This window comes from Oncorhynchus kisutch, linkage group LG24 (genome assembly GCF_002021735.2).
Source record: "Oncorhynchus kisutch isolate 150728-3 linkage group LG24, Okis_V2, whole genome shotgun sequence".
In the NCBI taxonomy this organism is placed as follows: Eukaryota; Metazoa; Chordata; class Actinopteri; order Salmoniformes; family Salmonidae; genus Oncorhynchus; species Oncorhynchus kisutch.
In genome coordinates, this window is record NC_034197.2 from 18,275,439 (window position 1) to 18,296,418 (window position 20,980).

Below are 20,980 nucleotides of genomic sequence, written 5' to 3' on the forward strand. Positions count from 1 at the left end.
GCTAAGGCTATCCAACACTTCAATTCAAGGTAAGCTTTCGGTTTTATACTGTAAATGTATTGCCACTGGAGCCCGCCGGTGTAACTGCTTGCTGTATGTACACTACTGCGTGATAGTAAACCCACAATCTGCTCCATGTGTACAAACACATTAACTACTAGAACTATGTTGACAGCAAATATGGTGACGTCGATGTAGGTTGTGTGTAACGGTTATTGTATGAAGGTTTGGCTTGGAGAGTTATTTTTTTTGCCTGGTGACAGACAGCTAGTGTTGTGCACTGAAGTCCACAAGTGAAGGGAAAATGTTTTAATGGCTGCTATGAAAGGGAACTGTGGGTGCTGGTGTATTCATTCCGCCAATTCTGTTTCAAAACATTTCTTAAAAGAAGCAAACGGAACAAAAAGTGGATGGACTAGGGCTGTTATGGTGACCATATTACCGCCACACCAGCGGTCACGAGTCATGACAGCAGTCATATTCCACGTGACTTTTTAGTCACGTTAATTAGGCTTCTCCAAGCTCTGATGGTCATTAGTAGCCTACCAAACTTGCTAACTGCCTGGTACTCAGCACTCTATTGTCTCTCTAATCAATCTGACATCAATGAAAATGTTTCAAAAATGTAAATAAACACTTCATGAGAGCCTATGAGCTGATGTTGCACAACATTTCTATAGGCTATGCATTTGCGTGAGAATTGTGATGGCCTCTATTAAAAAGAGGAAGATCCCATCAGCTCTCTATAGGCTAGGCCTACTATATTTATTTCCCAACTGTCCTAATATTAAGCACATTGCTTCTCTTTACAACAGGATTATAGCCCACCTGCCAGGCATGAAAATGAACCCTGCCTGTTTCTAGACAAGTGCATGATAATGATCCATTCTAAATTAAAACACATTTCACACATATACTAAATAATATATGTAAAGACAAGACTAAACAAGAATAGTCTGATGGGTGACAATATTAGCCCATCACTTGTGAATTATATTATCACTTGTGAATGATGCCCAGCTTGTGTGCAGTAAGGAAAGAAACAGCGCAAACCTTTTCAAATCATAGTTGCACACCTCTTGTAGCCCATAGCTTATATGTTTTGATATGGTTTGCATCACAACTAAAGTGGCCAAATAACTTCTTAAAATGAAGCACATTAATCCGCTTTTCAATGGGTGTAGAGCCTAACTGGCATACACACGCAGTTTGTGAGTTTCAAGTTTGGAGAAGATCATTTCCCCCATAAAAATGCACTTTTATAATAATAATAACTGCATAATTGCATTTGCAGCCACTTTTGAGAATGGTGTTTTCCCGCTAACTGATTGTATTTTGGAACATTGACACCTATAGCCTACTGCCATGTGCGCATTGCTGTGCTTATAATGTGAAGAAATAAACTAAGTTTATCGACAAGTTAAACATTCTGATCGATTCTGTCTGCCTCATTGCTTGAAAAGGTTTTTGGGATGCTAGTGGTTGTATTAATTTCGGAACTATGTTTGGAATATTTATGTCTCGCACAGAATAGGTCATCTTCCGTGCTATAGGGGACAGTAGACTGACATAGGCTAGTGCTTCTGCTGTTTGTTAGGCCTACTCATCTTGTTGAACAGTGTGGACAGTTCTTCCAATATCTTCAATATGTGCCTCGGAATTGGATAAGGACGTACGCAGTTGTGTCCCCGATGTGTCCATCTTCACTTGTAGCCTGTGAGAAAGACCCAACCACATGACGGCATTGGCTAATAACAATTGAGCGACAGTATCTGAGAGAGCCATACGAGTGAGAGGTGCTTCGGCACACGCAGCCGGGAGAGAGGAATTATAATATTCAGCCCAAGGGCACAACAGCCACTGGCTTTGTGTGGCACTACGGCCACACAAAGTGGATGCCGCCGGGAAATTCAAGGCATTATTAAGTAACTCTAAATGAAGCATATAGGAGGACCTGTTTCTTTGTTAACCGCTCAACACAGAATAGCCGTGCGCACTCCCTCAAATCATTTGGCAAAAATATTATTTATATTTTATTCCTCTTTGTTCAATTGTATTCTTCATACTATAAAATAATGCCACAGAATTCTAAGAAAATCTTGCCTGACAAATGAAGTAGTGAAACCCACAGCCATATGGCATAGCCAGATCAGGGCCTAACATAAGGACAACTCAAGAGTATGCTATTCTGTTCCTCTGAAATAGACTACATTTTCTTCATATCATGTTTCTGTAGACCCTTCCAAAATAAATAATGGATTTATTGTAATTGTGTAGTAGGCTATATATCATGGATTCATTTGACTTTTATAATGTAGATGCACCTAATATCTGCATCAGTGGCTTGTAGGCTGTGTGTGGAAGCCAGGAGATGCTAAATGTGTTTATGTTAAGTAATGGTCAGTTACCATGAGACTATCAGTTATTTGCTTGGCAATCACCGTCACCATGATTACTCCAGTTTGTCTCTCTACCGGTGCACCTACGTTGTAAACTTGAATTCGTAGGCTAGGTTATAGCAACCTCATGATGGGTATAGGGAAAATGATAGTATCATGTAGTAGCCTAAACCTATCACTGTTACTTTGAACTGGGTGAATGGAAAATGAATGAGGCAGTCATCCAATATGCTGTAATAGAAATAAGGTCATGCTCATAAAAAAAGAAAAAACAATGTCCTGACCTAATCTTAAACGACACAGAACGCCACTGAATGACTTATTATTTATTGGGGTGCAATAACTGCATGGGAGCACTTGAAAAGAGTACATTATAACTTTACCTTGCCACCCCTCCATAATCAAGACCTTCTTCCCCAGGGAATATGATCCATAGTCTCCTGCGGAGGTCCTGTGCATTGAAGCTCATTATCTACAATGGAGAGTCAAATTAATATGGACAACATAGGTCAGTGTCAATGTGCTCATTTGGGAGGATGCTTACTCACTTGTTGGAACGAGTCCTCAAACAGGGTTTTGCGGGTGACAGTGATCTTGATGTGCTGAGGCATTGACAATTGCTGGACAAGAAGAGGAAATCATGTGATTTTGAAGCATGTGACCCCCCCCCACACGTGCCAACAAAAATAGCAGGGCATTGTTCATTTAATTATGCCACTGTGCATTGGAATTCATGTTGTTCTGTTGACCATAAAAACAATGTCACTGTTTAACCACTCAAACTCAGAAGGCATGAGACCTACCTGGCACCAGAATCTGAAGTACTGGACTTTGGCTTTAAAGTCTCGAACATAAGTTATCTGGGGCCCATTTTCACTGTTGGAGAGAGAGAGAGGGAAGGAAAAGGCACATTCAGTCACGCATCATGGACCAAATACTGAATCAACTTTGTCAGATTACCTGGCTTTTACTATAGTGTATTAGAACTACACAATAATGTCAAACCATAGACCCCAGACAGTCAGAAAATGTTGTGTTTTCACTACTCTGCACAGGCTAAACTGATAATGATAAATGTTTAAGCCAAAGCAGGTTACAGGTGAGACGACTGAAACAGCATTCCTGTGAAAGGCACCACAGGTTATTCCTGTTAGTTGGGGAATAGAGCACAGCGAGAGCATAGTCACTGTTAAACAGAGAGCAGTCATGTTGACAGTACACCAATATCATCACTCAGGTGTGGCTCATTAGAATACTGAAAGATACACAGACAGTACATTATCTGTTCAGCCCATATTAGTCATCCTAATTTGACGTTTTGGGTACAGAAAGAAAGCGTTATTATTAGCAACAGTTCCATTACTGGAGTCAAACTAGTGCCTAGGAAACAGACCCGTGTTTGCTACATAGAGTGTAATTTTTGTCTAAAATGATGCTTAGTCAGAGAGGTAGTCCAATGCTTTGATAAGTGACTGTAAAGTTGGTACGTACAGTGAAGATTTTCCAGTACGAGGGTCGATGTACGTAGTGGCTCTCCTGTTGTGGTCCACAAAGTATGGGATGCCGTCGACTGTAAACCTCATCTCCCAGCCCTCTGGAAGAGGCTTCTCATTCAGCAGCCTGAGGGAGAGAGAGTGTCAACATAAAACAGGGACATACAGTAGGATACAGATTTGCACAATGTCTGAATTTACACAATTCCAGTATATGGGCATGTGTAGAGTACTAGATCCAGGGGCCGCACTAATCTTACACTGTTCTAGGTGTTACAGGCTAGCACCCACTGACGTTAAAAGTAGCTGTTAGGATACATCTGTACTAAGAGTAGTACAGATTAACTTCTCACCCCTGAGTGCGAGGGTCCTCCCACTGTGTAGTCCGTGTGGTGTGTTGAACAAAGTACACTCTCCCGTTGCTGTCAGTTCTTTTCTCTGAGAATGTAAATGGGATGAAACAGAACAGTTTAAGTACAATCCTCAATTCATTCAAAAGTCTAGAAAACAGATTAATCTGTGACCTTTTCATGTGAGATGTGAGGTAGTGAGATCTTACCCCATCCATGTGGCAGTGGGCCCAGGGGATCAAACTGCTTATTCTCAGTGGCTGGAACCTGATCCTGGAGCTTCAGTGCACAAGAGAAGAACGATAATAATTACCAAACAAAGTTAAAAATCAACTGATAAAGAGTGGTTAAATATCCCCAACTGAAAAAGGATAAACTGTTTACAGCCCAATATGTAAAACAGAGTTAAGAGAAGCAACATTTTTTAATAAAGATGATTATATTGTCAAACTAACTGCTAGGTTAACTGCATGGACCATCTTAGAGAGAAGCTGATAAGGCTGACACCCAAATACTATAAAATATGGTGTGGGCACTACACTAAGGCCCAATGAATTACATATCATTTTCCTACAACAGCTCTGTATGGCTTGCCAGCTAGCTAAATGAAGCGAGGGGTGAGGTAAAGTGTCCCTCTAGTTCCTTTGTTCCAAATAGACTTCCTGTAATTACCCAATCCATTTGATGGCATTATCATTTCACACAGTGCAAATAGCAGCTGACTGAGGTAGTTAGCACAATGACTGGAAGTCTATGGATACCCATAGACTTCGTCATTGCACTAATGCTAGTTAGCATTGGCTTGCGAAACTCTCTCTTACTTCCTTCATACTGGACATAAAAATTGTATCCGCGAGTTCATCTGACTGGGGAATTAAAGGGCCTCATTGCCAAAATCTCAAAGTATCCCATTAAACTCATCACCTGTTGAGTGTTTCACATCGGTTCAGTACTGTTATTGTAAGAGCTGAGCACTTGGTTTGACCAGTCAGAGTTCCCACTTACCCCATTCACTCCAAATATGAAGCGCTGGTTGAACTGCTGCATGGCACCCTGTAGCTGGTTGCGTTGGTGCTGCCACTGTTCATAGTTCCGCACCGTCTCCATAGTGGGCCGTTGCCATGTGGTAGTTCTGGTGATGTGGTCTACAAAGTAGACCCTGCCCATGGGGTCCACTCGCCGCTCCCACCTAAATACAGGGCAAAGAGGAACAGGGGAGACTATATAAAGAGCTTTGGCATTTAGTATCCTCTAGTAACAGACACACTATTCTCTGCTCGTCTTGTGAACTGGTGTAAATACGTGGATTGGAAAAAGACACAGGATATGTAAAGGGGGAGTTACCCAGAAGGTAGAGGCTCAGGCCGCTCCCACGCCGTCCTCTTTTCCACATGATCTACGAAATACAGCCTTCCGTTCTGATCCACCCTCTGCTCCCATCTTCACAGGAACATGTGATTCAAAGAAAATTAAAATATTTACAACATCAGTCAGCCAACTACAAAATAAATTCAAGTCACGGCAGGTAGGGTAGAGTTTAATTCTAAAAGTGATGAGACCACGTAACCCAGGAGCAATAACAACAGGTCATTGCAGTCATGACAACAGCCAAAGCCACATTATAATCTCTTAAGTTTAACAAAGCATAACAGGAAGATGATCCTGAGGGTGGAGTTGTAATGACACCACGAACCGATTAACAGTGTGTTTCTGCCTGCCAGATCACCATGGACAGTTTGACCCTTACCCAGGAGGCAATGGGCCTGCGGCGACAGCGGGGGCTCTGGGGGGGCCTGGGGTTACACTGTCTGCTTGGCTGGCTGCTATTGCTTGGCTCTGGTCGTGTGTAGGGGGTGGGGCGTTGGGGTCTGGTACTGCAGGTGCAGGTGTACTGACTGGGGTATCTGAGCTGGGGCCATCGCTTTCTTCAGTTGGAATGGATCCATTAGAGGATGCTGCTGTGAACCAGTGAATGAGAAAAGAAAATGGAGTAAGTTTGAGAAAACAAAACCACCTAGTGTCATTTTCTGCCATTATCTGACAAACACTTTAATAGTAGACATATAAAGCTAAATATTATACCAATAAATCCCCAGGAGCTTTGCTGTTGGTCTGAAGATGGGTTATGAGTTTGACCGCCTCACCTGGAGAGGAGGTTGGTCTGCGCGGGGTGGGTGGAGGGGGTCGGGAGGGCCTGGGGGGGCGTAGAGGATTACCCCTGGAGCCCCCTGCTGACAGAGCGGGAGACCCTTTGCAAGACCCTGTGCCATTCATTGCGACCGCACAACCATTTGGGGAAGCTCTGTGCTCCAAACCATCCACAGAAGGAGAGCTATCTCTACTCCGCCTGCCACAATATCAACTATTAACTTTGGAGCACTGACAAGACAGTGTTGATATACAAATATAAGCAAGAGTATCATTACCACAGTAACCATGAATAAATAATATGCTTACTTCACATCATCCCCGTTTTGTTGCGATTCCCCATTCGATGTACCTGAGATCCAGAAACACAGAGTTGGGAACTGGATGTACTGAGGGGAAGGTGGAGCTTGTTTTCTGGGCAGGATGGGAAAACCCTAACTCTCCCTACAAATCAATACAGATAACACTTTGGATAACATCGCACAGAGCAGACTCACTTTGGGTGTTAGCCTCAGCAGCAGACGCAAACATCTCTGGGTCCACTTGCATGCCATCCAGACAGACAGACAGGTCCCCCACGACATCGGTCTGGTCTCGGTCTGCACTCAGCTGCAGCGTCTGCACCACCTCAGAGACTGGGGGGGGGAAAACATGGAACAAAAATCATTGGTTATGTAACAAAAGCCCTCCTTCCACTCAGCTCCTCGCCTGTCAAAAGCCGTTATCAGCCCTTTGAATCATCCTTATCTGCCACTTTACACCAGGACTCGAACGAGTTTGGGACATGAAGAACAGTACTGCATGGATAGTACATCAAAAAGACTATGACCAATGTTTCTCTCTGTTATCACCTTATCAAATATACCTTCAACAAACTAGTGGATGGAAAAAGTAATGGAGAGAGAATCCCCATAAAACGCAAGCAAACCAACCAATCAAAACAGAGGAGTTCTGTTAGCAAATATACAGACTTAAGATAGGATAATTACTCTATTTCAAACCAAAGTTACCATTATTTACCGATCATCAAAATAGGAGTGATGTGATATTTCCTATCTAGTTTGGGACACATTTCTAAATGTGTTTAGAAAATAAGGATAAAACTGTGCCACCGTCGCAGCCCGCGAAGAAGGACTTGATTACCAACAACGACGAGACAGCCTTCAGGGAGAAGGTGAGGGCACTCAGAGTGTGGTGTCAGGAAAATAACCTCACACTCAACGTCAACAAAACAAAGGAGATGATCATGGACTTCAGGAAACAGCAGAGGGAGCACCCCCCTATCCACATCGAAGGGATAGCATTGGAGAAGGTGGAAAGTTAAGTTCCTCGGCGTACACATCAAAGACAAACTGAAATGGTCCACCCATATCCAGAAGGCCAGGTCAGTACAGGTGCATCAAAGCTGGGACCAAGAGACTGAAAAACAGCTTCTATCTCAAGACCATCAGACCGCTAAACAGCTTCTATCTCAAGACCATCAGACCGCTAAACAGCAATCACTAACTCAGAGAGACTGCTGCCTACATTGAGACCCAATCAATGGCCACTTTAATAAATGGATCACTAATCACTTTAAACAATGCCACTTTAAATAATTGCACTTAATAATGTTTACTAATCTTACATTACTCATATCACATGTAAAGTGGGGAGAACAAGAATTTGATAACCTGCAAAATCGGCAGTGTTTCCTACTTACAAAGCATGTAGAGGTCTGTAATTTTTATCATAGGTACACTTCAACTATGAGAGACAGAATCTAAATAAAAAAATCTAGAAAATCACATTGTATGATTTTTAAGTAATTCATTTGCATTTTATTGCATGACATAAGTATTTGATCACCTACCAACCAGTAAGAATTTCAGCTCTCACAGACCTGTTAGTTTTTCTTTAAGAAACCCTCCTGTTCTCCACTCATTAACTGTATTAACTGCACCTGTTTGAACTCGTTACCTGTATAAAAGACAACTGTCCACACACTCAATCAAACAGACTCCAACCTCTCCACAATGGGCAAGACCAGAGAGCTGTGTAAGGACATCAGGGATAAAATTGTAGATCTGCAAGCAGCTTGATGAGAAGGCAACAACTGTTGGCGCAATTATTCGAAAATGGAAGAAGTTCAAGATGAAGGTCAATCACCCTCGGTCTGGGGCTCCATGCAAGATCTCACCTCGTGGGGCATCAATGATCATGAGGAAGGCGAGGGATCAGCCCAGAACTACACGGCAGGACCTGGTCAATGACCTGAAGAGAGCTGGGACCACAGTCTCAAAGAAAACCATTAGTAACACAATACGCTGTCGTGGATTAAAATCCTGTAGCGCACGCAAGGTCCCCCTGCTCAAGCCAGCGCATGTCCAGGCCCGTCTGAAGTTTGCCAATGACCATCTGGATGATCTAGAGGAGGAATGGGAGAAGGTCATGTGGTCTGATGAGACAGAAATAGATATTTTTGGTCTAAACTCCACTCGCCGTGTTTGGAGGAAGAAGAAGGATGAGTACAACCCCAAGAACATCATCCCAACCATGAAGCATGGAGGTGGAAACATGATTCTTTGGGGATGCTTTTCTGCAAAGGGGACAGGACGGCTACACCGTACTGGATGGGGCCATGTATCGCGAGATCTTGGCCAACAACCTACTTCCCTCAGTAAGAGCATTGAAGATGGGTCGTGGCTGAGTCTTCCAGCATGACAACGATCCAAAACACACAGCCAGGGCAACTAAGGTGTGGCTCCGAAAGAAGCATCTCAAGGTCCTGGAGTGGCCTAGCCAGTCTCCAGAACTGAACCCAATAGAAAATCTTTGGAGGAAGCTGAAAGTCCGTATTGCCCAGCGACAGCCCCGAAACCTGAAGGATCTGGAGAAGGTCTGTATGGAGGAGTGGGCCAAAATCCCTGCTGCAGTGTGTGCAAACCTGGTCAAGAACTACAGGAAACATATGATCTCTATTAATTGCAAACAAAGGTTTCTGTACCAAATATTAAGTTCTGCTTTTCTGATGTATCAAATACTTATGTATGTCATGCAATAAAATGCAAATTAATTACTTAAAAATCATACAATGTGATTTTCTGAATTTGTTTTAGACTCTGTCTCTCACAGTTGAAGTGTACCTATGATAAAACAATTAGACCTCTACATGCTTTCTAAGTAGGAAAACCTGCGAAATCAGCAGTGTATCAAATACTTGTTCTCCCCACTGTATATACTGTATTTTATACCATCTATTGCACCGTGCCTATGTCGCTCGGCCATCGCTCATCCATATACAGTGGGGCAAAAAAGTATTTAGTCAGCCACCAATTGTGCAAGTTCTCCCACTTAAAAAGATGAGGCCTGTAATTTTCATCATAGGTACACTTCAACTATGACAGACAAAATGAGAAGAAAAAAAATCCAGAAAATCACATTGCAGGATTTTTAATGAATTTATTTGCAAATTATGGTGTAAAATAAGTATTTGGTCACCTACAAACAAGCAAGATTTCTGGCTCTCACAGACCTGTAACTTCTTCTTTAAGAGGCTCCTCTGTCCTCCACTCGTTACCTGTATTAATGGCACTTGTTTGAACTTGTTATCAGTATAAAAGACACTTGTCCTCAAACAGTCACACTCCAAACTCCACTATGGCCAAAACCAAAGAGCTGTCAAAGGACACCAGAAACCAAATTGAAGACCTGCACCAGGCTGGGAAGACTGAATCTGCAATAGGTAAGCAGCTTGGTTTGAAGAAATCAACTGTGGGAGCAATTATTAGGAAATGGAAGACATACAAGACCACTGATAATCTCCCTCGATCTGGGGCTCCACGCAAGATCTCACCCCGTGGGGTCAAAATGATCACAAGAACGGTGAGCAAAAATCCCAGAACCACATGGGGGGACGTAGTGAATGACCTGCAGAGAGCTGGGACCAAAGTAACAAAGCTTACCATCAGTAACACCCTACGCCGCCAGGGACTCAAATCCTGCAGTGCCAGACAGGTGCCCCTGCTTAAACCAGTACATGTCCAGGCCCGTCTGAAGTTTGCTAGAGAGCATTTGGATGATCCAGAAGAAGATTGGGAGAATGTCATATGGTCAGATGAAACCAAAATATAACTTTTTGGTAAAAACTCAACTCGTTGTGTTTGGAGGACAAAGAATGCTGAGATGCATCCAAAGAACACCATACCTACTGTGAAGCATGGGGGTGGAAACATCATGTGTTGGGGCTGTTTTTCTGCAAAGGGACCAGGAAAACTGATCCGTGTAAAGGAAAGAATGGGGCCATGTAACGTGAGATTTTGAGTGAAAACCTCCTTCCATCAGCAAGGGCATTGAAGATGAAACGTGGCTGGGTCTTTCAGCATGACAATGATCCCAAACACACCGCCCGGGCAACGAAGGAGTGGCTTCGTAAGAATCATTTCAAGGTCCTGGAGTGGCCTAGCCAGTCTCCAGATCTCAACCCCATAGAAAATCTTTGGGAGGGAGTTGAAAGTCCGTGTTCCCCAGCAACAGCCCCAAAACATCACTGCTCTAGAGGAGATCTGCATGGAGGAATGGGCCAAAATACCAGCAACAGTGTGTGAACCTTGTGAAGACTTACAGAAAACATTTGAGCTCTGTCATTGCCAACAAAGGGTATATAACAAAGTATTGAGATAAACGTTTGTTATTGACCAAATACTTATTTTCCACCATAATTTGCAAATAAAATCATTAAAAATCCTACAGTGTGATTTTCTGGATTCTTTTTTCTAATTTAGTCTGTCATAGTTGAAGTGTACCTATGATGAAAATTACAGGCCTCTCTCATCTTTTTAAGTGGGAGAACATGCACAATTGGTGGCTGACTAAATACTTTTTTGCCCTATTGTAGCTATAAGTACATATTCTCATTCACCACTTTAGATTTGTGTGTATTACGTAGTTGTTGGGGGAATTGTTAGATTACTTGTTAGATATTACTGCACTGTCGGAACTAGAAGCACAAGCATTTTGCTACACTCGCAATACCATCTGCTAACCATGTGTATGTGACCAATAACCTTTGATTTGAAAATTGGCAGTGGACTGAATTTACTCTTTTTGAGGGGAAAGTGGTGCCTGTGCCGTGTGTGTGAGAGATAACTAGCACACAGACACAGTACAGGCCTTCATCACATAGCCAAGCAAGGTATGCATAACATGATACAAGGAAGGCACTCACTTTTCATGTCGTTGGCTTTGAGTGTTTCGCTGACCTCGAGAGCTGCCATGCCTAACAATATGTCCGACTTCAAGGTCTGGTGACTCCAAACTCGGAAGATTAGCTTGCTAAAAGGAGTGACAATTCTATTGACAAGATGAAAGACAGACAATGAATGACAGTTAAATCACTAAATATAGCAGATATTGTAGGTGAGAGGCAATATATGAAAGCGTCTAAGATGATTGTCTATGTTATTTTTCTACCTCTCTTGTATTTTTTGTTGCCTTAAAGCACTTTGAGATTCTTTATGTAATGAATAGCGCTATAAAGGCTGAATATATTACTATTATGATTATTATTCCATTTGAAGAAATGTTTCAACAGTGTTTGCGGGGAGACTAGAAGCAAGTGTCCATGCCTACTCTAACAGCTGCTAGTTAGATCCTGAATGCTTGCAGGAAAACTCAGTTGTGGAAGCCCACCAGCTTACTACACCATAGTATGACTGCTCTGAATACACCACACCTAGACATACTGAAACAGAAGAGTGGCCCACTCTAAATTAAGAAGGGCCAGTAGAGTAAGAGTCCAGAGCTATATAATGACGGGATTGATTATGTGGATGTGTTGGCACTTGCAACTACTACAGGTAACTGCCAAAATAATGTAAACACTTGAGTAAATGAGGAACACAAAGTATATTGAAAGCAGGTGCTTCCTGAGTTAATTAAGCAATGAACGTCCCATCATGCTTAGGGTCATGTATAAAAATGCTGGACAGGCCATTATTTTGGCAACCATTGGTACGTCCCCAGGAGGTGACATCCACAGGGCACGAGTGATCACTGAATGGTTTGATGAGAATGAAAATGATGCAAACCATATGCCAGTCACCAGATCTCAACCCAATTGAACACTTACGGGAGATTCTGGATCGGTGCCCGAGACACCGTTTTCCACCACCATCAACAAAACACCAAATGATGGAATTTCTCGTGGAAGAATGGTGTGGCATTCCTCCAATAGAGTTCCAGACACTTGTAGAATTTATGTCGAGGTGCATTGAAGCTGTTCTGGCTTGTGGTGCCAAACATCCTATTAAGACACTTTGTTGGTGTTTCCTTTATATTGGCAGTTACCTGTATATCATGAGTGGATCCTCAGTAAAACCCTGTACACTTGCCACTTGTGTAAAGAATTTGTACTCAAATTAAGAAGTTGTTCTCAATACTGACTGTCATCAAAAACACAACGACAACTTACACTGTGAGCGGCTGCTTCCATTTGGGACTGTGGGTGTTGTTGCATTTCTCTGTCTTTTTGGACTGTCCATCAACGGCCACTTCAACATATGGACTGGGGCCAAACCAATTCTTCCTGTTTTCTTTCAGTTTTGCTGACAGCACTGAGGAGATGTAAAAAGTGTCAATTAGGGCAGAGCTAGAAGTTAGACGGTCTGGTAGGAGTTAGTTTGATAGTACTTCGGGTCTATTCTGTTTTTATGAGTGTAGACAAAATAAACAGTCCACACCCTGAAAACCTATTTACTAAGGACTAAAACCTTATACTACAATACAAAACATGGCTATGCAACAGACTTCAAAACCAAAATAAAAAAGGGAAATATAAAATCAGACACTATACATGCATCCTAATTCTCCAAATGTCACCGTTTAATTTCCATTCTGAAGAAATCCTAAATATGACACGACAGACTACGTATTATGAAAATTATAGAGATCATGAACAAACCCATAATTTGTAGTTGTGCCTTCATGGGGTAGCCATTCCCAGGGCCTGGTTTAGCAATGCTGGAGGCCATGACATAGGGCTGGCTACCTGCAACAAACAAACACACATTCAGTAAACCATTCATTCAAAGGCTCAAAGCACATTCCATACAATGCAAGTCATAGCCTTTCCATCCTTACTTCTAGAAATTATATTTTTGTTCAATGCATTGTGACAAATGCTTTACAATGTTATAGACAGAGGGCTATCTAATCTTTACAGGCGTAATGGAACAAGAACATAAAATATCATGGTCAGCATTACATTAGATAACCACCCAGCGACTAAAACACATTGACCTCTTTTGAATGGTAATAACATGATATTGCTATAAAGCATAAAAGATTATGCTTGTACCAGGCATTATCCAACTAGTCCTTGCTACAAGGTCAGAGTCTGAGTGTCCAACTTATCCAGCTGAGGTAAGAAAAAATAAAAACGGATGAATAATTAATATACAAAACAGTACCTAGATGTGTGATCGATACTATGATTCCTAACAACAAATAACTCCGCAGTCTGAGTTTACTTACACCTATTGACATCTACAGTGCATTCGAAAAGTATTCAGACCACATCCCCTTTTCCACATTTTGTTAAGTTACAGCCTTATTCTAAAATGATTCCCCCCCTCAATCTACACACAATACCCCATAATAAAAAGTGAAAAAATATTTTTTTATGTTCGCAAACGTATTAAAATAACAAAAACAGAAACACCTTATTTACATAAGTATTCACACCCTTTGCTATGAGACAAGAAATTGAGCTCAGGTGCATCCCTCTTCCACTGATCATCTTTGAGATGTTTCTACAACTTGATTGGAGAACACCTGTGGTAAATTCAAGTGATTTGACATAATTTGGAAAAGCACACATCTGTTTATATAAAAAGGTCCAACAGTTGACCGTGCATGACAGAGCAAAAACCAAGCCAGGAGGTTGAAGGAATTGTCGGTAGAGCTCCGAGAGAGGATTGACGAGGCACAGATCTGGGGAAGGTACCGAAAAATGTATGCAGCATTTAAGGTCCCCAAGAACATGTTCTCCATCAATTTTAAAAGGAAGTTTTTAACCACCATGACTCTTCAGAGAGCTGGCCCCACAGCAAAACTGAGCAATCGGGGAAGAAGAGCCTTGGTCAGGGAGGTGACCAAGAACCCGATGGTCACTGACAGAGCTCCAGAATTCCTGTGAAAATGGGAAAATCTTCCAGAAGGACAACCATCTCTGCAGCACGTCACCAAATTAGGCCTTTATGGTAGAGTGGCCAGAGGGATGCCACTCCTCAGTAAAAAAGGTACATGACAGCCCGCTTGGAGTTGGCAAATGTCACCTAAAGGACTGTCAGACCATGAGAAACAAGATTCTCTGGTCTGATGAAACCAAGATTGAACCCGGACCTGAATGCCAAGCATCACGTCTGGAGAATACTTGGTACCATCCCTACGGTGAAGCATGGTTGTAGCAGCATCATCATGTTGTGGTGATGTTTTTCAGCTCCAGGGACTGAGAGACTAGACAGGATTGAGGGAAAGATGAACAGAACAAAGTACAGAGAGATCCTAGATGAAAACCTGCTCCAGAGCACTCAGGACCTCAGACTGGGGCGAAGGTTCACCTTCCAACAGGACAACGACCCTAAGCACACCGCCAAGACAACGCAGGAGTGGCTTCAGGACAAGTCTCTGAATGTTCTTGAGTGGCCCAGCCAGAGCCCGGACTTGAAACCGATCGAACATCTCTGGAGAGACCTGAAAACAGCTGTACAACGATACTCCCCATCCAACCTGACAGAGCTTGAGGGGATCTGCAGAGAAGAATGGGAGAAACTCCCCAAATACTGATGTGTCAAGCTTGTAGCGTCATACCCAAATAGACTCAAGGCTGTAATCGCTGCCAAAGGTGCTTCAACAAAGTACTGAGCACAAAATTCTCAAATGTCTAAAAACCTGTTTTTGCTTTGTCATTATAGGGTATTGTGTGTATATGTATTAGAGGTTAACCAATTATGATTTTTCAACACCGATACCGATTATTGGAGTACCAAAAAAAGCCGATACCGATTAGTTGGCCGATTTTTATATATATATTTGTAATAATGACAATTACAACAATACTGAATGAACACTTGTTTTAACTTAATATAATAAATCAATAAAATTAATTTAGTCTCAAATAAATAATGAAACATGTTCAATTTGGTTTAAATAATGCAAAAACAAAGTATGCCATGTAAAAAAGCGCATGTTTAAGTTCCTTGCTCAGAACATATCAAAGCTGGGGGTTCCTTTTAACATGTGTCTTCAATATTCCCAGGTAAGAAGTTTTAGGTTGTAGTTATTATAGGACTATTTCTCTCTATACCATTTGTATTTCATATACCTTTGACTATTGGATGTTCTATTAGGTAATTTAGTTGTGCCAGGCTAATCTCAGGAGTTGATAGGCTTGAAGTCATAAACAGCGCAATGCTTGAAACACAGCAAAGAGCTGCTGGCAAACGCAGGAAAGTGCTGTTTGAATGAATGCTTACGAGCCTGCTGCTGCCAACCACCGCTCAGTCAGACTGCTCTATCAAATCATAGACTTAATTATAATATAATATCACACAGAAATCCGGAAAGTATAATTTTGAAAACATTACATTTATTCTTTCAGTGAAATACGGAACCGTTCTGTATTTAATCTAACGGGTGGCATCCCTAAGTTTAAATATTGCTGTTACATTGCACAACCTTCAATGTGATGCATAATTATGTACAATTCTGGCTAATTAATTATGGTTAGGAAGAAATGGTCTTCACACAGTTCGCAAAGGGCCAGGCAGCCCAAACTGCTGCATATACCCTGACTCTGCTTGCACAGAACGCAAGAGAAGTAACACAATTTCCCTAGTTAAAAGAAATTCATGTTAGCAGGCAATACTAAATAAATATGCAGGTTTAAAAATATATATACTTGTGTATTGATTTTAAGAAAGGCATTCGTGTTTATGGTTAGGTACACATTGGTGCAACGACAGTGCTTTTTTCACGAATGGGCTTGTTAAATCACCCGTTTGGCGAAGAAGGCTGTGATTAAACGATAAATTAACAGGCACCGCATCAATTATATGCAACGCAGGACAAGCTAGATATACAGTGCCTTGCGAAAGTATTCGGCCCCCTTGAACTTTGCGACCTTTTGCCACATTTCAGGCTTCAAACAAAGATATAAAACTGTATTTTTTTGTGAAGAATCAACAACAAGTGGGACACAATCATGAAGTGAAACGACATTTATTGGATATTTCAAACTTTTTTAACATTTCAAAAACTGAAAAATTGGGTGTGCAAAATTATTCAGCCCCCTTAAGTTAATACTTTGTAGCACCACCTTTTGCTGCGATTACAGCTGTAAGTCGCTTGGGGTATGTCTCTATCAGTTTTGCACATCGAGAGACTGAACTTTTTCCCATTCCTCCTTGCAAAACAGCTCGAGCTCAGTGAGGTTGGATGGAGAGCATTTGTGAACAGCAGTTTTCAGTTCTTTCCACAGATTCTCGATTGGATTCAGGTCTGGACTTTGACTTGGCCATTCTAACACCTGGATATGTTTATTTTTGAACCATTCCATTGTAGATTTTGCTTTATGTTTTGGATCATTGTCTTGTTGGAAGACAAATCTCCGTCCCAGGTCTTTTGCAGACTCCATCAGGGTTTCTTCCAGAATTAGAGGTCCTGTATTTGGCTCCATCCATCTTCCCATCAATTTTAACCATCTTCCCTGTCCCTGCTGAAGAAAAGCAGGCCCAAACCATGATGCTGCCACCACCATGTTTGACAGTGGGGATGGTGTGTTAAGGGTGATGAGTTGTGTTGCTTTTACGCCAGACATAACGTTTTGCATTGTTGCCAAAAAGTTTCATTTTGGTTTCATTTAACCATAGCACCTTCTTCCACATGTTTGGTGTGTCTCCCAGGTGGCTTGTGGCAAACTTTAAACAACACTTTTTATGGATATCTTTAAGAAATGGCTTTCTTCTTGCCACTCTTCCATAAAGGCCAGATTTGTGCAATATACGACTGATTGTTGTCCTATGGACAGAGTCTCCCACCTCAGCTGTAGATCTCTGCAGTTCATCCAGAGTGATCATGGGCCTCTTGGCTGCATCTCTGATCAGTCTTCTCCTTGTATGAGCTGAAAGTTTAGAGGGACGGCCAGGTCTTGGTAGATTTGCAGTGGTCTGATACTCCTTCCATTTCAATATTATCGCTTGCACCGTGCTCCTTGGGATGTTTAAAGTTTGGGAAATCTTTTTGTATCCAAATCCGGCTTTAAACTTCTTCACAACAGTATCTCGGACCTGCCTGGTGTGTTCCTTGTTCTTCATGATGCTCTCTGCGCTTTTAACGGACCTCTGAGACTATCACAGTGCAGGTGCATTTATACGGAGACTTGATTACACACAGGTGGATTGTATTTATCATCATTAGTAATTTAGGTCAACATTGGATCATTCAGAGATCCTCACTGAACTTCTGGAGAGAGTTTGCTGCACTGAAAGTAAAGGGGCTGAATAATTTTGCACGCCCAATTTTTCTGTTTTTGATTTGTTAAAAAAGTTTGAAATATCCAATAAATATCGTTCCACTTCATGATTGTGTCCCACTTGTTGTTGATTCTTCACAAAAAAATACAGTTTTATATCTTTATGTTTGAAGCCTGAAATGTGGCAAAAGGTCGCAAAGTTCAAGGGGGCCGAATACTTTCGCAAGGCACTGTACTAGTAATATCATCAATCATGTGTAGTTAACTAGTGATTATGTTAAAACTTCTTGTGACTCCCCATCCCGGGTCCGGGAGCGTAATCATCGCCTGACACTAATTAGCATAACGCAACGGACTTAAATCTTCCTACATAATCTTCCTATTCATGAAAATCACAAGTGAAATATATTGGAACACAGCTTAGCCTTTTGTTAATCACCCTGTCATCTCAGATTGTCAAAATATGCTTTACAGCCAAAGCTAGACAAGCATTTGTGTAAGTTTATCGATAGACTAGCATAGCATTATGTCTTGCTAGCAGCAGGCAACCTTGTCACGAAAATCAGAAAAGCAATCAAATTAAATCGTTTACCTTTGATGAACTTAGGATGTTTTCACTCACGAGACTCCCAGGTAGATAACCAGTCATTTTTTCCCAAAATATTATTTTTGTAGGCAAAATAGCTCCGTTTGTCCTTTACGTTTGGCTGAGAAATCGCCCGGAAATTGCAGTCACGGAAACGGCTAAAAATATTCCAAATTAGCGCCATAATATCGACAGAAACATGCCAAATGTTGTTTATAATCAATCCTCAAGGTGTTTTTCAAATATCTATTCGATAATATATCCATCGGGAGAATTTGTTTTTCAGTAGGACCGATTGGAGTAATGGCTACATCTGTATTTTAGGCTTTTGCCTGCAACATCAGTTCTGTTATACTCACAGACAATATCTTTACAGTTTTGGAAACGTTAGTGTTTTCTATCCAAAGCTGTCAATTATATGCATATTCTAGGATCTTGTCCTGACAAAATATCCCGTTTAAAACGGGAACGTTTTTTTCCCAAAATGAAAATACTGCCCCTAGAGTTGCAACAGGATTTATTAAGATTGATAGTTTTTTTTTATGAGACGTTTAATGCTAGCTAGCACCTTACCGTGGCTCCTTGCTGCACTCGTATAACAGGTAGTCAGCCTGCCACACAGTCTCCTCGTGGAGTGCAATGTAATCGGCCATAATCAGTGTAAAAAAATGCCGATTGTTATGAAAACTTGAAATCGGCCCTAATTAATCGACCGATTAAATCGGTCGACCTCTAATATTCATGAGGGAAAAAACGATTGAATCCATTTAAGAATAAGGCTGTAACATAACCAAATATCAAAAAGGTCAAGGGGTCTGAATACTTTCTGAATGCACTACATAATCATGCTTGCTCTCTGGAAAATGCCACAAGAAAATATTAAACGGGTGAAAATAGCACCAGGAAGCATAGCCTAGTCTTCTTTCCTGCTTTGTGGTAACTTCACTGTGCTTCTGCATAATGTATGTTCCCCTGCCTACCTCCACTGTGCAAATGAGAGAAAGAGCTCTGGATAAACTTTCACTTTGACTGTACCCAGAGTTAATAATTTATCAGTACTGATTCTGTGGCCTACAGAGAAAGGATCTGTGTGTTACTCACAGTGATGGACTGCTTTGCAAGCCAGCTAAATGACTCACAACAAGTCAGGAGCTCATCAGATGAGACAAGGAAGAAAGATTCACCATCAGCCAATGACTGTGTTTCTGTGAAAGTGTCAGATATTCCATAAACTAATCAAAAGTGAATAAAATATGCTATTACACTTACCAACAGAACTGAAAAAAATATACTGATATACACACAGGCATGTTTAACTGTTGTTTAAAAACATGGAATGGTTACAGAGCAACATTACAAAAGGAAGAGCTCTGAATCTTGAAGAAAATAGCTTATAAATACTCTATGAACTTAATACTACTGTCTTACCCATCATAACACACAGTGCATTTGTGAGAGGTTAACTACATTTACCAAGCCCCACCCCTCAGCTCACAAAACAAAGTGGAAAGGCTGGTGAAATGACAGAGTATGCCGTTATTTACACAAATGTGACCAGATGACAGCAAGAGATACCCAAATGCATCTTACTCAATAACAATATTAGGGCTGGATAGTATAAACACAGATAATAATGGCTGCATTTAGTTTGCCATCGTTAGGATTTGACGTTATCGTCAGGCGCATGACATTGGCAAAAGGCTTAGTGACGACCTGTTTGATTGACAAGGAAGGGGGCTAACGTTAGCTTAGCTAGCTGAATAGCTAGCTCGGTCTCAAAATGAGTGAAATGACAACCTTGAAACTCCAAAATCTGATTGCTAACTAAATGTTATTTACATATGCTGCATTCAACTCCGGGATGCAGAGTTTGTATTCAATATCTTTGAAACGGTGTTGTTGTTTACGTGTTAAATGTCATCTGGCAACTGATCGCAAAAAAAGCTAGCTAGCTCGTGTCATGGCTGGCTAGCTCAGTGGAAGAGTGAGTTTGCAAAATATTGTGGTTGAGGACTTTCCACCTCGGTCCTTTCGCTTACCCGAATCCAAGGGCAGAAGAAGTTCAAGACGTGACGTTACAGGCAACTTTCCGCAATATCCCTGTCTGTTTTGGGTTCTTTTGCGGCTTCACTTCAAGAAAGAAACTTCCACCATCTTCGTAATCGTCTCACGTGACCAAAACCATCTCTATTCGAGGAGGACATAAAAACCAGCGAGAAATTATTAGAAACGTACAACGCGCCACCCGGAAAGACTGTCGACCAGTCGCGTTCACTGCGTCATGCAGCGTCACGCGGTTGCTACGATAATCGTCAGGCAATCCCTTCTGAAAGTCAAGGTATGAGTCGAGAAACCTGCCTATTTTCCTCGACACTACGTAATGTCACGACTTCAAAGCTATACGATATTACAGAGAATAAGTTCATTATCTCACATTTGGGAAAACATTTGTAATGTTGTACATGTTGTTGACGTTATTCATGCTGATGTTG

General features: G+C 41.5%; 1 protein-coding gene across 4 annotated transcripts in view; it reads right to left on the bottom strand.

Annotated features, from left to right (window-relative positions):
* Positions 1-20,774, bottom strand: part of itchb (itchy E3 ubiquitin protein ligase b) — a 24,975-nt gene extending 4,201 nt beyond the window's left edge. The window contains exons 1-17 of one of the 4 annotated variants that reach the window (XM_020459461.2): positions 20,528-20,774; positions 19,590-19,693; positions 13,331-13,417; positions 12,842-12,983; positions 11,597-11,721; positions 6,888-7,025; positions 6,700-6,742; positions 6,387-6,589; positions 5,990-6,200; positions 5,587-5,682; positions 5,248-5,431; positions 4,452-4,521; positions 4,246-4,330; positions 3,891-4,019; positions 3,203-3,275; positions 2,948-3,019; positions 2,783-2,871 (exon numbers count right to left, since the gene is read on the bottom strand). In XM_020459461.2, coding sequence (XP_020315050.1) covers positions 2,783-2,871; positions 2,948-3,019; positions 3,203-3,275; positions 3,891-4,019; positions 4,246-4,330; positions 4,452-4,521; positions 5,248-5,431; positions 5,587-5,682; positions 5,990-6,200; positions 6,387-6,589; positions 6,700-6,742; positions 6,888-7,025; positions 11,597-11,721; positions 12,842-12,983; positions 13,331-13,400 — 1,730 coding nt within the window. In that variant the 5' untranslated portion in view covers positions 13,401-13,417; positions 19,590-19,693; positions 20,528-20,774. The remainder of the gene's footprint in view (positions 1-2,782; positions 2,872-2,947; positions 3,020-3,202; positions 3,276-3,890; positions 4,020-4,245; positions 4,331-4,451; positions 4,522-5,247; positions 5,432-5,586; positions 5,683-5,989; positions 6,201-6,386; positions 6,590-6,699; positions 6,743-6,887; positions 7,026-11,596; positions 11,722-12,841; positions 12,984-13,330; positions 13,418-19,589; positions 19,694-20,527) is intronic. The other 3 variants (XM_020459462.2, XM_020459464.2, XM_020459459.2) reach the window with 3 other exon arrangements.
* Positions 20,775-20,980: the final 206 nt, after the last annotated feature.